At 40.2% G+C, this 17,102-nt stretch overlaps 1 protein-coding gene across 1 annotated transcript in view; it reads right to left on the bottom strand.

Moving 5' to 3' along the window:
* CA10 (carbonic anhydrase 10 (inactive)) overlaps nucleotides 1-17,102 on the bottom strand; it is a 964,183-nt gene that overhangs the window by 64,238 nt on the left and 882,843 nt on the right. The window contains exon 6 of the mRNA XM_078650807.1: nucleotides 5,551-5,623. Within this exon, the coding sequence (XP_078506933.1) occupies nucleotides 5,551-5,623 (73 nt within the window). The remainder of the gene's footprint in view (nucleotides 1-5,550; nucleotides 5,624-17,102) is intronic.

Here is a 17,102-nt window from a genome sequence, read left to right as displayed (position 1 = left end):
TTCAGGACCCAATTCATCGTTTAAGATCTGGCAACTGTAGTTGATATGTATTTGGTGAATGAAGGATGTATGAGTGTGGTTGAATCATTTTGATGTAATGAATGACTATAGAATGTATGGGGACATTTGAGTCTTTTTTTGAATGTGTGAAGAGATTAATGGGGGTGTGATTTAATTATACAACCGCTTTTGTACTGCCATGTGTATGTTGTGCTATTCAAGCTGTTATTATCTTGTGTAAAAGAATATATATTTATATAAAACGAAATAAAAAAATGTTCATAATGATCTGGTGTTGGACAGTCTGATTTGCTTCTGGTCTCGGTGAGCTCATCACTGCAAATTGAATGTAAGGGCACTAGTCGGGCCTTTTGTATCAGAAAGGGCATTCTGTTTTTGATTTTCTCTAGAGCCATTGAGTGGAAAGCCTCAGTGGGGCCGACAGGACGCAGGCCGCAGGCCGACAGGACGCAGTGAATACCCAAGCCCACATTTATTGCCACAGCTGCCCCGCCTGACAGTGGGCATCTGCAATGTTCGGGCACATTTGTGTGAATAGTCCCAGTGGGGACTCCAGAGGCACGGGTAGTGCCAGAGTTATTATTTCTTTGGAGACATTTTTACACAATGAGAAAAGAGTGAAATACACTCCATGGTCCAGCGCTTTGCAACCCTGTGTTTTGCTGAGTTTGCAGGCAGCCCTGACTTTGCTGGACAGGCCTGGGGGTCAGTTATGTGGTAGGGCGCAGAGCTCTAATATGGCGCACAATGGGTTTACACTTATGGTGCAGGTATAATGTGATTGATGCACCCTGATTTATACCTCTACCATAATTTAGGTGATGAGGTTACTTTCCATTTTAATTTCTGCCCCTAGCGGGATTCATGATTGTGAGGTTAATGGTTATTATGTTTAGGCTCATGAGGTTGGCGCATTAATGTGGTTTGTGCCTGATGTAATGTTGATTGCATAATATGTTTTTGTTGCAGGATATAATACTGAGTACAGTGTTTACCAGTAATTACTGGTTGTGTTCTACATTTATTATATGTTCTACATCTACTATTTTCACTTTGTGATGGTTCTGACAGTGGCCCAATTGGCCATGTCATGTGCATATAGTCCCCTGTGAATACTACCCAGTGCCAGTTGGCCCAGTGTACATTGCGTGATTACTATTCTAATGTGTTTCTTATAATACAAAGGCTATTTCTATATATAAACTTGTGTGGAGTTCCTTTTGTGGTGCGCCTAGTGTGTTATTACTGTGTGTCTGTGATGCGCAAACGCATTACACATTGCCTCCGGGATAAGCCTGACTGCTCGCGCAAAGCTACCAAGGGGGTGAGCAGGGATTATCTTGGGCGTGTAACTCCAGTGCCCTGACTCGAGTGATGGTTTCTATGCAAGCCTTAGCCTACCAGAAATCCCATTCCTAACAGGAAGTATAGTGCTTTCTGGGACAAGAATATTCCACACTTTGGAGGAAGTGGTCATACCTGAAGGTGGCACCCTGCATCCCAATGTTCAGAGGTGCCTGCCTGCGTGACGCCCATGAACACTGAATAACTATGAGAGAGTTGCCAAGCAACTCAAATCTACTGCCTGGAACAAGGAGAAGGACTGCCCGTTTGGAACCCTGATCTGCACCGAAAGGATTGCACTCTGAAGGAGTCATCTGCTGCACAATCTGGAACTACAGCCCTAAGGACATTGCCTGGCTTCACACGGATGAAGGACTGGACTCCATGAAAGCAAGAGGTACACTAGATCTAGGAGAGTTCAATGCCTAACACTACAGAAGAAGGACTGCCCTGCTGGAACCCTGGCCTGCACCCGAAGGATTGCACCCTGCATGACTGCACTTGCTGCACACTTGGAACCACGGCCCAAAGGACTTTGCCTTGCTTCAAAAGTACAAAGAGTGGACTCTCTGAAATAAAGAGACTAACAGAGGTCACCTGCACCATCACCACCAAGAGGTACCTATCCTGGAGAGTGTCCAGTGTACTATTAAGGATTTGGCAAGGTGCATTGTGGGAATGGTGGTCCCAACATCCAAAGGAACATCTCAGAGCTTCTAAACCCTTGGATTGGTGTTTTGGACACCTTAAACCCAAAAGAGGAACTTCAGTAAGACGTTCCATACGTTTGGAGCAACGTTTGTAAAAAGCTTTATAGGTTGACCAGGTGTATTGTAGCAATTGTAGTCCCAGACCCCGACAGGCAGACAAGCGCTTCTAAACACTTGGCTGGTGCTGTAAACCACTTTCCTGCATCATGAAACACTTTTGGAAGTAAGTGTAAAAGTGTTACATCATTGTTGGCTTGAATTCTGGACTTTGTACCTGTCCCACTCAACCTTTTTTTAACCCTTTCAGTGCTATTTGCTTCTAAGCTCTAGTTTTACTTTTAATCTTTAAGAATTCATACTATGGTTTCCTACATTGGATTTTTGGGGGTGCCATTTTAATCATAAAAATATTTCCTAGTTTTATAAATTGGTGTTGGATTTTTATTGGTGAGGATTCTTACTTATTCTAAATGCTTTACACACCTGTCTTCTAAGTCTAGCCTGCCTGCTTGTTGACAGCCACTAAGGGTTGAGCAAGGGAATAATTTATTTAGAACTTGACGGAACCTTTTAGTGTGTCTGTGGGTGTATCACTAGTGGTAGTTCCCTATTCATCACTAAAACAAAACACTTTCCAACACATAGTGCCTAAGTAGGACACGTTGACAATGCTGGCTGTAGGTCAGATAACAAGCCATCACCTATTTGGATTAGTTGAAACTGATATCAAAACATGGGGTTAATTGAGTCAATAAGTGGAGTAATAAGTGTTTCTCCATTAAGAATGAATGTGAAAATATATAGCTCTCTCTGTGGGAGCAATATAGACAGTTTCATACCTCTATATGACTATCCAGGAGAACTTGAGGCGTCCGATTGAGCGCCTAAGACTGAGGTAAGGTGGAGGACTTGGAAACCCTTATTGAGGCTAAAAGTTGGAATGTTATCCTAGAGAGAACTTTGAAAATATCTAGTAACACCCAATTTAAGCTTATCAATTACTACTTCATCCATATATCGTACCTAACAGAATGTAATATTTCCACTTGGATGAGGCCATCTGCACTCAATGTGTGGAACTGGGAGCACAATTCCTGCATATGTTCTGGTCTTGCCTACACTTAGCTGGAATTCACAACGGCAGTTGTGACTGCTACAGAGAAAGACATTTCTGTCTCCCCAGGCTATTGCCTTTTGGGATGGTTCCCACACACTCCCAGAAATAAAGTCAACAGTAAATTTCAGGACCTGGCATTTATATTAGCTAAGCGAGAAATCACACTGGATTGGAAATCACCGGGAGGGCCTCGAATAGCTACCTGGAGCAAGAAAATGGAGAAATGGGCGTGTTGCAAGGGCAGACTACTGCAAAGGGAAGCCGAACATGGGGTGGGCAAACTAGGCTAGACCACTTTATATCCACTGACTCTGATGCACCTTTCAGATCACATATAGGAATACCGCCAGTCATTCCACCATACATTCCCAAACAAAAACACACTTCCTACCCTAACCTGAAGAGAGTGGGGGGTTATTGTGGGTAACGATCATGACCCCCTGCGAACTTCCTCTCAGCACAAGAGCACTGAGATGACCCAACACGTGAGGCACACACATACCTATGTACTGACTCATAAGGGGGAGGAAGGCCGGGTACGGTTAACATTGGATGGAGATTTCGTTATTATGATGACGGAGGAATGATATTTTGTGTTCAAATGTATAATTACACTGTACTGAATAAATTGCAAAATGCCAATAAAATCTGTTTTTTTTAAAAGAATGAAAATGTTCGGTCTAGTTTGGTCGTGTGTTTGGTTGTAGATGAACACAGTACTCCTTGGATGATGCAGTAGGTGAAAATTGTCAGGAGTGCTCATAATTGTAAACTGTTCAACGTGAAAAATTGTACATAGTAGAAAGCTCCACATGTGTACATGTCTACCAAAGGTGCATTTGCACATGCAAAACTTTTTTTGTATTTTTTTTCTACATAAGAACTACCTTCCCCTAACCACCACCAAAGTTGATGTGTCTCTTTCCCATTCTCTCACCAGAAAAGGCTTTTCTCTTTCCCTTGAGGGAAGAAATTAAGGGCCAGATGTGCAAACTATTTTTTCTGTCACAAACAGCTCGATTAGCAGAATTTGGTTGTTTGCGACCAAAAAAATTTCTTTTTCTGATGTACAAACATGAAAATATGTCTGGTTACCGAACTGCCATTTGTATTTGCAATTCGATATTTGGAAGGGGTGTGTTTTTGGCACCCTTTCAAATACTGAATTGATATTGCATATATTACTGTTTTGAACCAAATTCTGGTTGCAAAACAGTAATACTTTACCATACATTTAAAAAGTGGTGGTAACTCATTCGCATGGAGCCCCTTCCCCTTCTGAGAACGTTGAAAAATAATCCCATGGACCACTGCTTACCCTTAAAAAATTAAACTTAAACATGTCATTTTTTGCTTTTCAAATGCATCACGTTTTCCATTAGTGGAAGCGGTCTGCAATAAAAAAAAACAAAAAGGTTAGCTCTAACTAAAATCAATCACAGATGGTGGTCTGCGGACCCCAGCAGGCCACCATCCTTTTGATGGCAGCGAATTCTAGTGGGTCTCAAATTGTGACCTACCTCGGTAATATGCATGAGGTAGGTCTATTTGCGATCCATTGGGATTCACCAATAAGACTCAAAAAGAATTTCATACATTAGGAATAGCGATTCGCAGGAAACAGCATTTAGGAAATCTCAATTCCTAATCTTCGTACTTCTGTCCCTGAATCTCTGACCGGTTCCAGGGTGGAGTGGGCACAGAGAACGTTTGTGAATATTTATGAATTTGTGGATGTTTGCAAACTTTCCAGGGCATTCACATACTGAACTGCCCAATCGATGCCTCACCGGAGCTGATTATACAAAAACTTGAATTTACACTCGTAACTCAAACCATATACACATATTAGATGACTTTCCACATTTATATATTTACAAAGCCTTGTTAATAGGAACTGCAAAGTGCAGTTAACGCCTATCTGGATGTCAAGAAACCCTATTCAGTATTCTTTCAGTTCTTACAAAAGGCGTTGTACTTATTTGAAAACATGTATGAAAAATGTATTTTTCATGAATTATCTAAAGTGTAGATGTTTGGATGCTACTCTAAGATTGAGATTCAGCTTGTTTCAGAATTTGGGGATTGAAGCTCCCAGGCAATTTCCTGCATTGTTTAATTTTTGTAAGCCTATTTGCTGATTTCGATCAGAGGTGGTTGAGAGAGGACATAGGGTGGGATGTAATAACAATTAAATGGGAATTGGGCACTATGTTACTATGTAAAATATTTTATTAATCTTTATCCAAAGGAGTTTAATCTGCAATAATATCGGTGAAGTGAAATGCTTAGCAATTAAACTTAAATTTCAGGCACTTTCCAACAGAAATTATGTGCAGTATATCCTAGAAGACTTACTTTTAAATGTTATTCTTGTGATAATATCCCTGTTCAGCATACGATTTAGGAATGTATTGGATGAATCCGTTACCTAAAAGTAAAAGTACACAATAGTACAACAATTTGTTAGAACTAGAATATTATTTAACACCATTCTGTAAAAGTAAATTATTTATCAAATTAACATATCATTTCCTCAATTTCCAATCAATTTTATGCCATATTTAGTAAACAAATAAGCACATTCTGTACATTAAAAGAAATAAAAAAACTCAGGGGCATATTACCAAGCAATAGCGATAATTATCGCTATTGCTTGGTTAGAGACAAAATTTTACCGCTGAGCTGCGGCGATTTTTATCGCAGATAAACCTTGGTATTACCAAGGTTTATCGCAAATGCAATAAAAAACGGCCGCAATGCATGAATATCGCTGAAAAGTCCGCGATATTCATGCATTACCGAGCTAATGCTCTTAGCCATGTTATCCACCTCCCATTGGATAACATGGCTAAGAACTGCTTTGGGCAGGTGTTAGCTTTTGGAGATATTCACGCTTGACAATGGTCAATTTTCCTTTTACCAAACAACTTGTTGTTGGTTGATGTGTGCTCATCATCAGAAGAAAGCAAGAGGGTAGACCTGTACTACAGTTTACAAATAGTATCAGAGCAAAGTAGTATCACAGATATATTAGAAACATAAAATATTCCTTTAGGTCATTAACTTACTTCCCCTGAAGTCCCCACAGGGTAAACACTCTGGCAATCAACTAACCACTGCTGTAAGAAATTGGGCTACTGGTTAAGAGCATTGAAACCGAACTGAAGCAGCAACAATAATCCTTTTCAGGGTGAAGTCACAAGCAAACCCCAAATTAATCTGTGCTCAACCCTCTAGTAGCTTGGCACAGAACAGTAAGGCTTATCTCACAAGCAATGTGCAAAGTATTTATGTAATAAAGTAAAAATACGATACAAGAAAAATCCCACACCAGTTTAGAAACATAGAGTAAAATCTTATAAATAATTTGACACAAAAATCCAATGAGTAGAATTGGAGGTATACAATTTTAAAGCTGTAAATAAAAATAGCACCAAAGAGCACAAAATGCCACTTGTGGCCATCTGGTCATGCAAGACCGGGTGAAAGTCACATATTCAGGCTGACTGCGATGGAGCGTGGGATAGATACATAGACCAGGTTAGTCCAGCTAAATGAGGTACCTTCAAATTCCAATTCAACGAGTTCTATTTGTGGTGAAAGTGGCCGTAGGGTGAGCATCATGGATGGACACTGATGTAGTGCAAGGAGCAGGCTGGATATTGTGAAGTTCCTGCGGGCATCGCGGATGGTCCTTGCTGGAGCTATACGCTGGCAGTCCCCATTAGCAGTTGATGCTTTAGCTCAAAGAGTTGGTTCGCCAGAACTTCACATTGGTGTTTGGAAGAGGCAGCAAGGTTTTTCCACCAACAGGCCCGTTTACAATTGCGAAGAGCCCAAAAACTTCAGGGGAGCTCAACTGAGGGCACACCAAAGGTCCAGGCCCTGAGGAGCACTACTTTGGGGTCAAGAACTCACACCAGCAAAAGCTTAGGCAGGTCCAGGCAGCAGGCCAACTGAGCAGTTGTAGGGAGCCTCTGGAGTTTGTTATGTCCCTGAGCCTCAGAACAGGAGGTAAGCTGGCTGACCCTTCGAGTCACTTTGGGCTGGAATGAAGAGTTCAGGTCCAATCTTCCTTCTCAAGAAGCAGGGCAGCAGGGTGGCAGTCCCTCTAGCAGGAAAGCAGTCCTTCTTCTGTAGTATCTACAGGTCCAGAGTTTTACTCAAGAGTTTGTGTCTGAGGTCCAATATTCATACCTGTTGCCTTCTTTGAAGTGGGAGAAACTTCTTGAGGATTCCATTTGAGGTGCTCAGGTGACCTGTCTTCACTGCCCTGGCTCCAGACTAACTACAGTGGGTGTGTAATCCTTTGTGTTAAGGTAGTACACAGCCTATTCAGGTGTACGTGGGGTTGTGCCTAACTCAGCCCTCTGATCCTGCCAATGATGGCCCATCTAGGCATACCTAAGCTCTCTATAGTGTGTGGCTGTCTAGGAGGAATACGCATAGGACAACTACACCCAGTCATGTGACCCAGACAGGCTGCAAGCACTAAATGCTTAGGGTAGGAAAATAACATCTTTTCAATAAGTGTCATTTTCAAAATTGTAATTCGAAATCCAGCTTTACCATGAAAGAAGTTTTTTCATTACAATTCCAAGGACACCAAAAAATTTACTTTTTTATCTGTTCCTATTTGAAAGTTACAGCTTACTAAATGTAATAAGGTAACTCCAATGTTATCCTGTGGTAGATGCAAGCCATATAGTAGTAAAAAGCGAATGTAAGAGTCACTTCCAGGACATGTAAAGCTTAAAATGCCATGTCTTGTTATGTAAATACATTGCACCATTCTCCATGGGCTATGTAGGGTCTACTCTGAGGTGACTTATGTGTATTAATAAGACAAGTTTGTGCTTGGCAAAGGTTTTTTTGCCAGGTTGATATGGCAGTTTAAAGCTGCACACAAAGGCTACTTTGGCTACTTAAATGGGTGGCACAAGAAGTGATGCAGGCCCACTGGTACCATTTAACTTACAGGTTCTGGCTACAGGTAGTATCTATTATAAGTAAATCAAACATGGCAATTAGGTACAATCCAGTGTCACCATGTGACTTGCACTTGAGCACTGAGTAGTAGTGGTAAAGTGCAGAGACCTAAGGCCAACAAAAAAGAGATCAGTAAACAGGTGGGTGAAGACAAACAGTTGAAGGATGACCCTTCAACTGATTTACATACTTGTCTGTAACCTGGTTACTGCAGTTACTGTTTGACCACCATTACCTTGCCCTGCACGTCTTTCTCCAGTGCGTTCTAACTAACTGAATCCTGCTTCTTTTTTACCCACTCAATAGAAAGCAGAAATGGCCAAGCCTAACAGTTGCCTTCTACAGTTATCAGGAACTACATCTCCCAGATCTTGATCTTGCAATTAAGTACTTGAGGTCAACAAATTCATATTATAAAGCACATCTCAAGTTAATGAGATAGAACAGGGCTTCTTCACTCCTTCATCTTGTCCTTTCCTTAGGTCTCAAGTTCGGTCTCCAAGGGTGGTTCGTCCCCGGATTACAGGAGAGAGCACAAGGAAAATTGAAGTAAGTATTAGGATGTGTCCAATTGGTGAAGTAATAAAAGTGACCTTCACCACACCCGGGTGTACATAACACTTAAAATCCCTTTTCTTTGGATAATTATCTTTATAGCTGCTAACCCTATGATGGCGGTAGGGCGGGTGAGGAAATAGGGGAGGTTTAGTGCACAAAGGAGAGAAAGAAAATAAATACACACATAGGTATGTATACGGCATCTACTGAGCAATCCTTATTGACTGTTCTGATGGTATTACATGTAGAAAATGCCTATGTGGAAAATGATACTCTGTCCCCCACGTTATCCAGTAGAACCTTGACCAATATAAACACTAAAACCAAGAAAACTCCCTTCAAGAAAAAATCTAAGTTCACTCCTATACTATTAAGGGATGGTATTGACATCTTTAACGAGCATGTAACTGATGAAATAAAAAATCTCAATTACAGAATTTGCAACTCGAAGAAGAACTCGAATAAAAATAGACAATACTACCATCTTATTAATAAACTATAGAACAACAATGATGTTATTGTGAGGAACTCTGATAAAGGAGGTAATGTGGTTTTATGGTCCAAGAAAGACTACACATCCGAAGCATTATCCCAGCTCAATGATCGAACTTGCTACCAACTAAGCAATGCAGCTGCTATAAAGGAAACTGCTAATGGGTTCTATGCTAAACTGGTTGCCTGGAAGAGCGCTGGACTGATATCTATGGAGGAATACCAGTTTATCAGGAATGATCACCCTGTTGTCCCTAACATTTACTTAATACCCAAAGTGCACAAAAACGCACTTAAGCCCCCAGGGAGACCCATAATATCAGCTAGAGCTAGTCTGTAGGAAAATGCTTCGAAATACATTGACTTTTTTCTGCAAGAGTGGGTACTTGGACTGCCGTCCTATTTAAGAGACACAAGTGATTTCTTATGTAAGATTAAAAGTTTCAAATGGGAACAAAGTTTCTATCTTTTAACTTTAGATGTGTCCTCATTGTACACATGTATAGACCATAAAGATGGCCTGCGTGCAGTGGAATTTTACTTCAATAAGAGCAAAACGATTTGCCCCCAACATGACAGCATGCTGCTAAATTTGAGCAGTTTTTGTCTTAACAACAACATGTTTTTATTTGATCAAACTTTCAGAAAACACGGGGCGTTGCAGTGGGTGCCAGCTTCTCCCCCAGCTACACCTGTTTATTCATGGGCTGGTGGGAGGAGCTGGTCCTCAAGGGCACTCACAAACAAATATACGATGACCCTGTGAAACTTTATTTCAGGTATATTGATGACCTGTTTCTGGTGTGGGACGGGACACCAGAACAAACCCATGAATTTTGTGGAGCTAATCAATAAGAATGATGTCAATTTGAATTTCACTTCTACTATAAGCAATATTAAAATCAATTTCTTAGACGTAGAAGTCTACATTGCCAGTAACAAGCTAGTAACCAAGCTCTACAGAAAAGAAACTGCTGGAAACTCGATTTTTTCGAGTTTCCACCCGAGACACCTAATACACAGCATCCCCTACGGGGAGATGCTTCGTATTAAAAGAATCTGCAGCAATCCTGTAGACTTAGCTGAGGCCCAACTCCAAAGCAGAAACAGATTTTTAGCTAGAGGATATCCTCTTAAAACCATGCAAGATGCTATAAATAAAACCCTGGAATTAGACAGAAATGACCTCCTGGTCTCCAAGAAAACTAGAGACAAGGCCTTGACGGATGTTGCCAGTTCTGAAACTGTGAGGCTAATAATTCCATACAGCGCCCAAGAAAAAACCATCACTAAGATCATAAATAAAAACTGGGCCCTGGTAAAAAGCGATTCAGTAATTGGCTCTGAAATGCGTGTTAAACCTAGTATTACATTCAAAACAGCACCCTCCATGTACAGTGATTTAGTTTCTAGTAGCCCGGAATAGTCAGTATCCCCCAATTGGTTGATGGCTTCCAATGGGTTCATTAAGTGCAGATCTTGCAAAGCCTGCCAATATGGCATTAATAAAAAAAGCTATTGCACTGCCTTCAGTGAGAAGGAGATCCAAATCAACAAACCTCTCCACTGTAAGACAGAATTTGCAATCTATATACTAGAATGCACATGCCCCTTAAAATATGTTGGCGGTACTAAACTACCTGCAAGCAAAAGAATTCTGCAACATATAAGAGCCATTAACAACCACAACCCTACTTATCCGGTTGCCAGGCACTTTTGAGAAGTACACAATAACAACCTTCAAGACTTCTCATACTATGTCATAGATGCCATTCCAAAAACCAAAAGGTGTGGCGATAGAGAACACATTCTGCGGAAACTAGAAACCAGCTACATTTTGAATTTGAACAGCAAAACCATAGGAGGTCTCAATAACACAGAGGATTTACATACTTGTCTGTAACCTGGTTACTGCAGTTACTGTTTGGCCACCATTACCTTGCCCTGCACGTCTTTCTCCAGTGCGTTCTAACTAACTGAATCCTGCTTCTTTTTTACCCACTCAATAGAAAACAACCGATTGAATTTATGTCCCTCTGCTACTGACATATTAAGATTTGCTATACTTTAGCCAAAATCCATTTTTTGTTGTTGTCTGACTTATAAAAGACACATACAAAATATAAACGCATTGGACTTTAATTTCCTAGTTGCTTAAATATCTCTCAACCAATTATCATTTTGGTTTTTTAACTTTTTGCAATATTTGCACTGCACTTTAAAAACACCATGGATGTTCTTCTATATATCTAGGGGTGTATTACAAGAAAAATACCTATTGGTAGCACTTAGTACTTTTACTACATTTGAATGTGGCCATCTCACTGATGTTTACTAATATAATAATTCGGCATTTATGCCAATATGTTGACATGTTGGCACTTTAAAAAATGAGGTGCTGATGAATCTGCACTGCCATTTGGTCCGTGAAGCACTATACATGTATATTAGGCTTTTTTTACATCTGAATTTTTTATGAAAAAACGTATTTATGATTGAATAGTTTTTTCTTAGATGTTTTTAGGCATTATCTATAAAATATATATTTTTTAATGCTTTTTGATATGTCGAATATATTTAATATTTATCTAAATTCACTGGAATGCCAAATTTTCCTTGTGTTTTTAAATTCATATTAGCCACATATGTATACATTTTTTTCTATTGTGCATTAGGACTTTAAGAATGCTTTATTTACAATTCCTCTGCTCACATTGTGTTTCTTCGTACAGCCACGATATCAGAATATTTCTTCTATTTTCACACCACGTAGCAATCACGTGCATAGATGCAGCATTATAATTGGTCTTGTAACAACTTGGCGTTGTCATGTGTTCAAGCCACTCTGGGTGGCGAAACGCGTAATGGCCGACAATAAAGAGCTAATCTGAGCACTACAACGACGGGTCCGTGTCTGCTTGCTGAAAGGATATTGCAGGAGCAGTTTTGAAGCAGTTCGACGTATATATATATATATATATATATATATATATATATATATATATATATATTACCTACTGGCGGTCGCCAGTAGGTAGTTATAGTTAGGACCTAGTTTCCATAGGAAATCCTCAACATTCTATTTGGATTAACTTTGGCCCTGGTGGATGAATCTTTGCGAATTTCTCAAAGAAGATGGCTCGGTCCGCTGCGCTCCTTCCCTGAAAGTTTGGGGGGGAATGGTGAAGTGGGGGCTGAGATAAAAGGGGCGTCCCAAAACGTGTTTTCTCCATGTTATTTTCCATAGGACGTTTAGACACGGCTACAGGTCGAACGGCTGAATGGATTTATAAGAAATTTGGCAAAACTGTAGAGTCCGGCTCGCAGATTACGCTTTTTTTGGAATGGTGTAAATCTGTTCAGTAGTTGCTGAGAAAATTCAAGTTAAAGTCAATTATATATCTATAAGCGCGCACGGGTGCGCGCACTCAAGCGGCTGCGCGCGAGCGGAATTTTTTTTTTGCTGCGTGACGTCTGTTAACGTTCGATTCGAAGGAAATCAGGAAGTGTTGACCGCCATTTTGTCACTGCGAGTAAATATATTGTCATTTCAAAGCGTTGGAACATGGAAAGGGGAGAAGGTAGAGATTGTTTTGCTGCGTAGGTTCTCTCAGGGTGTGCAGTAAGGCCCTTAAATGCGAAAATATATATATATATATATTTTTTTAAAGTTGCGGGGTGCGCGCACTCGGGCGCGCACACCTATTTACAAGAGTGTGAAAATGGAGATAAATCAGAAGTTTGAGTGCTTTGATATAAGATGGCTCTGAAAAGAGCCCTTGTGTTAATTGAGTTTTTTCTGCATTTATAAGTAAGTACCGATGCAGAGTCTGATGTTGCAGAGGAAGATTCTGTTTCCCTCATCCGTGAAATGAACACCATCTGTCCTATAGATGTCTTGCATGTGGTAACGCAAGTTGTTGTGGTAAATAGAACCCATGCTATAAATCTGAGGAAAGCAGAAACAGATTTATTAACATGTCTCCTTGCTTTCTCAATTTGTGCACAATGTTGATTGGACCAATTCCATTTCTGTCTTTGGCATATATTGGAATATACCAAGGCAGTTCGAGGAAAAAGTGTCATCAATTGTCGAAAGGTGTCTTTTAGAAGCATTTCCAGACCTACCCCAGTCAATGTGCCTAGATCGTTCCCACCACAGTGCACAATTATAAGGTCTGGTTCTGGGAGATGCATAAAAGTTTTCACCAATGTTATTAATTGGTGACATCTTAATCCTCTTTGCCCAATCCACGTTATCTGCACATTTGGTAAATCAAGGTTGAAATTCGTCTGCTTGCTGCATATTTTCCACTCCAGTGAATATAGCTGTGTCCTAAAAGCCAAACCTTAATTTTCAAGGCAGATGCACTCGTACTCCGATGGGTTCTGGAAGTGGAATGGCAGTTAGAAGCTGAAAGTCAGGATAAAAAAATGGATGAAGCTTGGTGTGGTTGAAAAACGAAAAATGATTGGTTGATTCTAATACGTGAAGATTGAAGACTACGTTGCATGTTAATGTTATGTAAAAGAAAAAGTAGTATTGGGTGTGAAAAAAATGACATGTAACAGAGCTGTGGATAGGCAGGTGTTTCTGGAGGGAAAACAGTGTTGTTAGTTTGCTGTAGAACGTTGAGATATGAACTTTTGACCTGTGCCTTCAGCCAGGTGCAGAATGAGGTGTTACCTTGGAAACAGCCAGAGATGGCAGTGGGTGATGGGTGACTTTTATGTGACATTGAAAATATTGTGAGGGACAACCAACTGAAATGTAAATTTGAATACAAAATTTTGCGGGAGGAAATATGATTGGCTGAAGAGACATATATGAGTCTGTATTGACTGGATATCTGTGCCATTGAATTTTGGTTGCAGTGATAGCAGCATAATTGAGACTTCCGTCAAACGAATATCTATTTTGTGACTGTCACTGTTGTACATCGTACAAAGCATTGGTAAAGGTAAGTCTGTAACTGTTTTGTCATGTACCGTAAAATATGGTTTACTCACAAACAATGATTGATTTTCCTCATAGTTTGAAACTAAACTCATTTTTGGCTGTCATAATGTGTTGTATTTCTAAAACTATTTTTAATTTAAATGTGAAATATGAAGTATAAAATATGTTTAATATAAAGAGTAATTATTTGTGTGATTTTGAAGCCTTTATATATAATGAGAGAAGTTGTTTATGAAGTGAAAAAATGATATTAGCAGAGAGACAGATAATGCAGATAGAGAGAGAAATGGTAAATTACATGTGATACCGTCGTGAAAAAAGGTTAATGGTTAATGAATTCGTAAAGTTTCTGTCACACGACAAAATTAGAGTGCGGTTTCTGGACGCGGCCTGCATTGGTGGGTGTAGGGTGAGAGGGGCAGGTGGTTGAGTGAAATAAAATGAAAAGTTGGTATATTACATGTGATACCGTGTTGAAAAAGTGGTAATGTTTGATGAATTCTTAAAGTTTGTGTCAGACGACAAAATTATAGTGCGGTTTGTGGCCGCGGCCTGCGATGGTGGGCGTAGGGTGAGAAGGGCAGGTGGTCGAGTAAAATAAAATGAAAAGTTGGTACATTACATGTGATATCGTCTTGAAAAAGTGGTAATGCTTAATGAATTCTTAAACTTTTTGACAGACGACAAAATTACATTGTAGTTTGTTGCCGCAGCTTGCACTGCTGGGGTGAGAGGGGGAGGTGGTCGAGTAAAATAAAATGAAAAGTTCTGACCATGAGGTTGTACACAGATTTGTGCAGTAAATGTGTTCGTAAATTGAGGTACCAAACGGAGTATAAAAATATCTCTCTCACTCCTGCTGTTTGACTGCATCTTCATCTCCCTTCTGTTTTCCGTCTCTGTTGCCCTGTGTTATCTTATTGTGTGTGTGTCTGTCTGTGTCTGCCTTCAGTCCGGGTTGAGGAACTTTGCTGTGGAGGCACACACAGATAGTCTCATCAAAGTAGTTGGAACGTTTTGAAAAAACTATTTATATAATTGAAATGCTTTTTTGAAGCGCTAGTGAATGTTTTCTTTCACAATTACCGCTCGGTTGTTTCCATAGAGCAGAGGGTATGTTGTATTTCACTACTTAGTGCCTCTGCATCTGCACTCTGTTCTCTGGTGGCTGGCGGAGAAGTGTTTGTTATTGTGGAGATTAAAGCGTGATAAGGAGTGAAATACGACATAGCGTCTGGTCTGTAGAAGCGTGGGAGCAGTGATTAACACTGAGAGAAGCGCAACTGCGGTAGTGCTTGGTAAGAGTAATAAATTATTTTTTTACAGAGGTACAACTGTCTGTATGGTGCGCGACCTAGTAAGAAAGGGTTCACGGGCTGTTATAGGCCTGTGGGTTCTAGTATGAGTAAATCAGGTCGACAAAAGAAAATATTAAGTTAGTACAGCTGAAGTTACGTGGAACACATGAATACTGTTTCAATATACAATCATTTTAGTTGAGATTATGGATTAAAAGAGAGAACGTGTATATTTGAAATGTTTATTCAGAAATGCACTGTTTTCAAGGCAAGTTTCTTATCTAATACGAGTACAGACATTGCAAAAAACAAAGTAATCGGTATAGCCACTAGTACATAAAATACAAACGGTATAGTTGATGAAAAATGAATATGGTTTAGCAAAATTAATTATACACTCTTATGAGGAAGTATATTGGGGCAGATTTATGAAGGCCTTGCGCCGCCGGTGCGTCACTTTTAACATGGGAAAAAGTGACACACCGGCGGCGCAAGGCCTTCATAAATAAGGCTCATTATATGTTAATAAATGGAAGAAGGTCTCTGGCCTTTCAGTTTAGGAACGATACATGAAAATGCTAGTGGTTAGACAATATGTCTTTATCAATGAGCTCTCTGCATGCGAAGCACTATCACGTTTCTGTTATGCTATTGTGTAAGGGGAAAAAAACGCGCCAAAACCGACAAAATGGCGAGAGGTGCATGTATGTAATGTGTTGGATCGGTGTTGAAAAAGTGGTAAAGTTTAATGAATTCTTAAAGTTTGTGTCAGACGACAAAATTACAGTGCGGTTTGTGGCCGCGGCCTGCGATGGTGGGCGTAGGGTGAGAAGGGCAGGTGGTCGAGTAAAATAAAATGAAAAGTTGGTACATTACATGTGATATCGTCTTGAAAAAGTGGTAATGCTTAATGAATTCTTAAACTTTCTGACAGACGACAAAATTACATTGTAGTTTGTGGCCGCGGCTTGCACTGCTGGGGTGAGAGGGGGAGGTGGTCGAGTAAAATAAAATGAAAAGTTCTGACCATGAGGTTGTACACAGATTTGTGCAGTAAATGTGTTCGTAAATTGAGGTACCAAACGGAGTATAAAAATATCTCTCTCACTCCTGCTGTTTGACTGCATCTTCATCTCCCTTCTGTTTTCCGTCTCCGTTGCCCTGTGTTATCTTATTGTGTGTGTGTCTGTCTGTGTCTGCCTTCAGTCCGGGTTGAGGAACTTTGCTGTGGAGGCACACACAGATAGTCTCATCAAAGTAGTTGGAACGTTTTGAAAAAACTATTTATATAATTGAAATGCTTTTTTGAAGCGCTAGTGAATGTTTTCTTTCACAATTACCGCTCGGTTGTTTCCATAGAGCAGAGGGTATGTTGTATTTCACTACTTAGTGCCTCTGCATCTGCACTCTGTTCTCTGGTGGCTGGCGGAGAAGTGTTTGTTATTGTGGAGATTAAAGCGTGATAAGGAGTGAAATACGACATAGCGTCTGGTCTGTAGAAGCGTGGGAGCAGTGATTAACACTGAGAGAAGCGGAACTGCGGTAGTGCTTGGTAAGAGTAATAAATTATTTTTTTACAAAGGTACAACTGTCTCCATGGTGCGCGACCT

This window comes from Lissotriton helveticus, chromosome 7, assembly GCF_964261635.1.
Source record: "Lissotriton helveticus chromosome 7, aLisHel1.1, whole genome shotgun sequence".
NCBI classification, from domain to species: Eukaryota; Metazoa; Chordata; class Amphibia; order Caudata; family Salamandridae; genus Lissotriton; species Lissotriton helveticus.
This window is presented reverse-complemented; position numbering and strand designations above follow the sequence as displayed.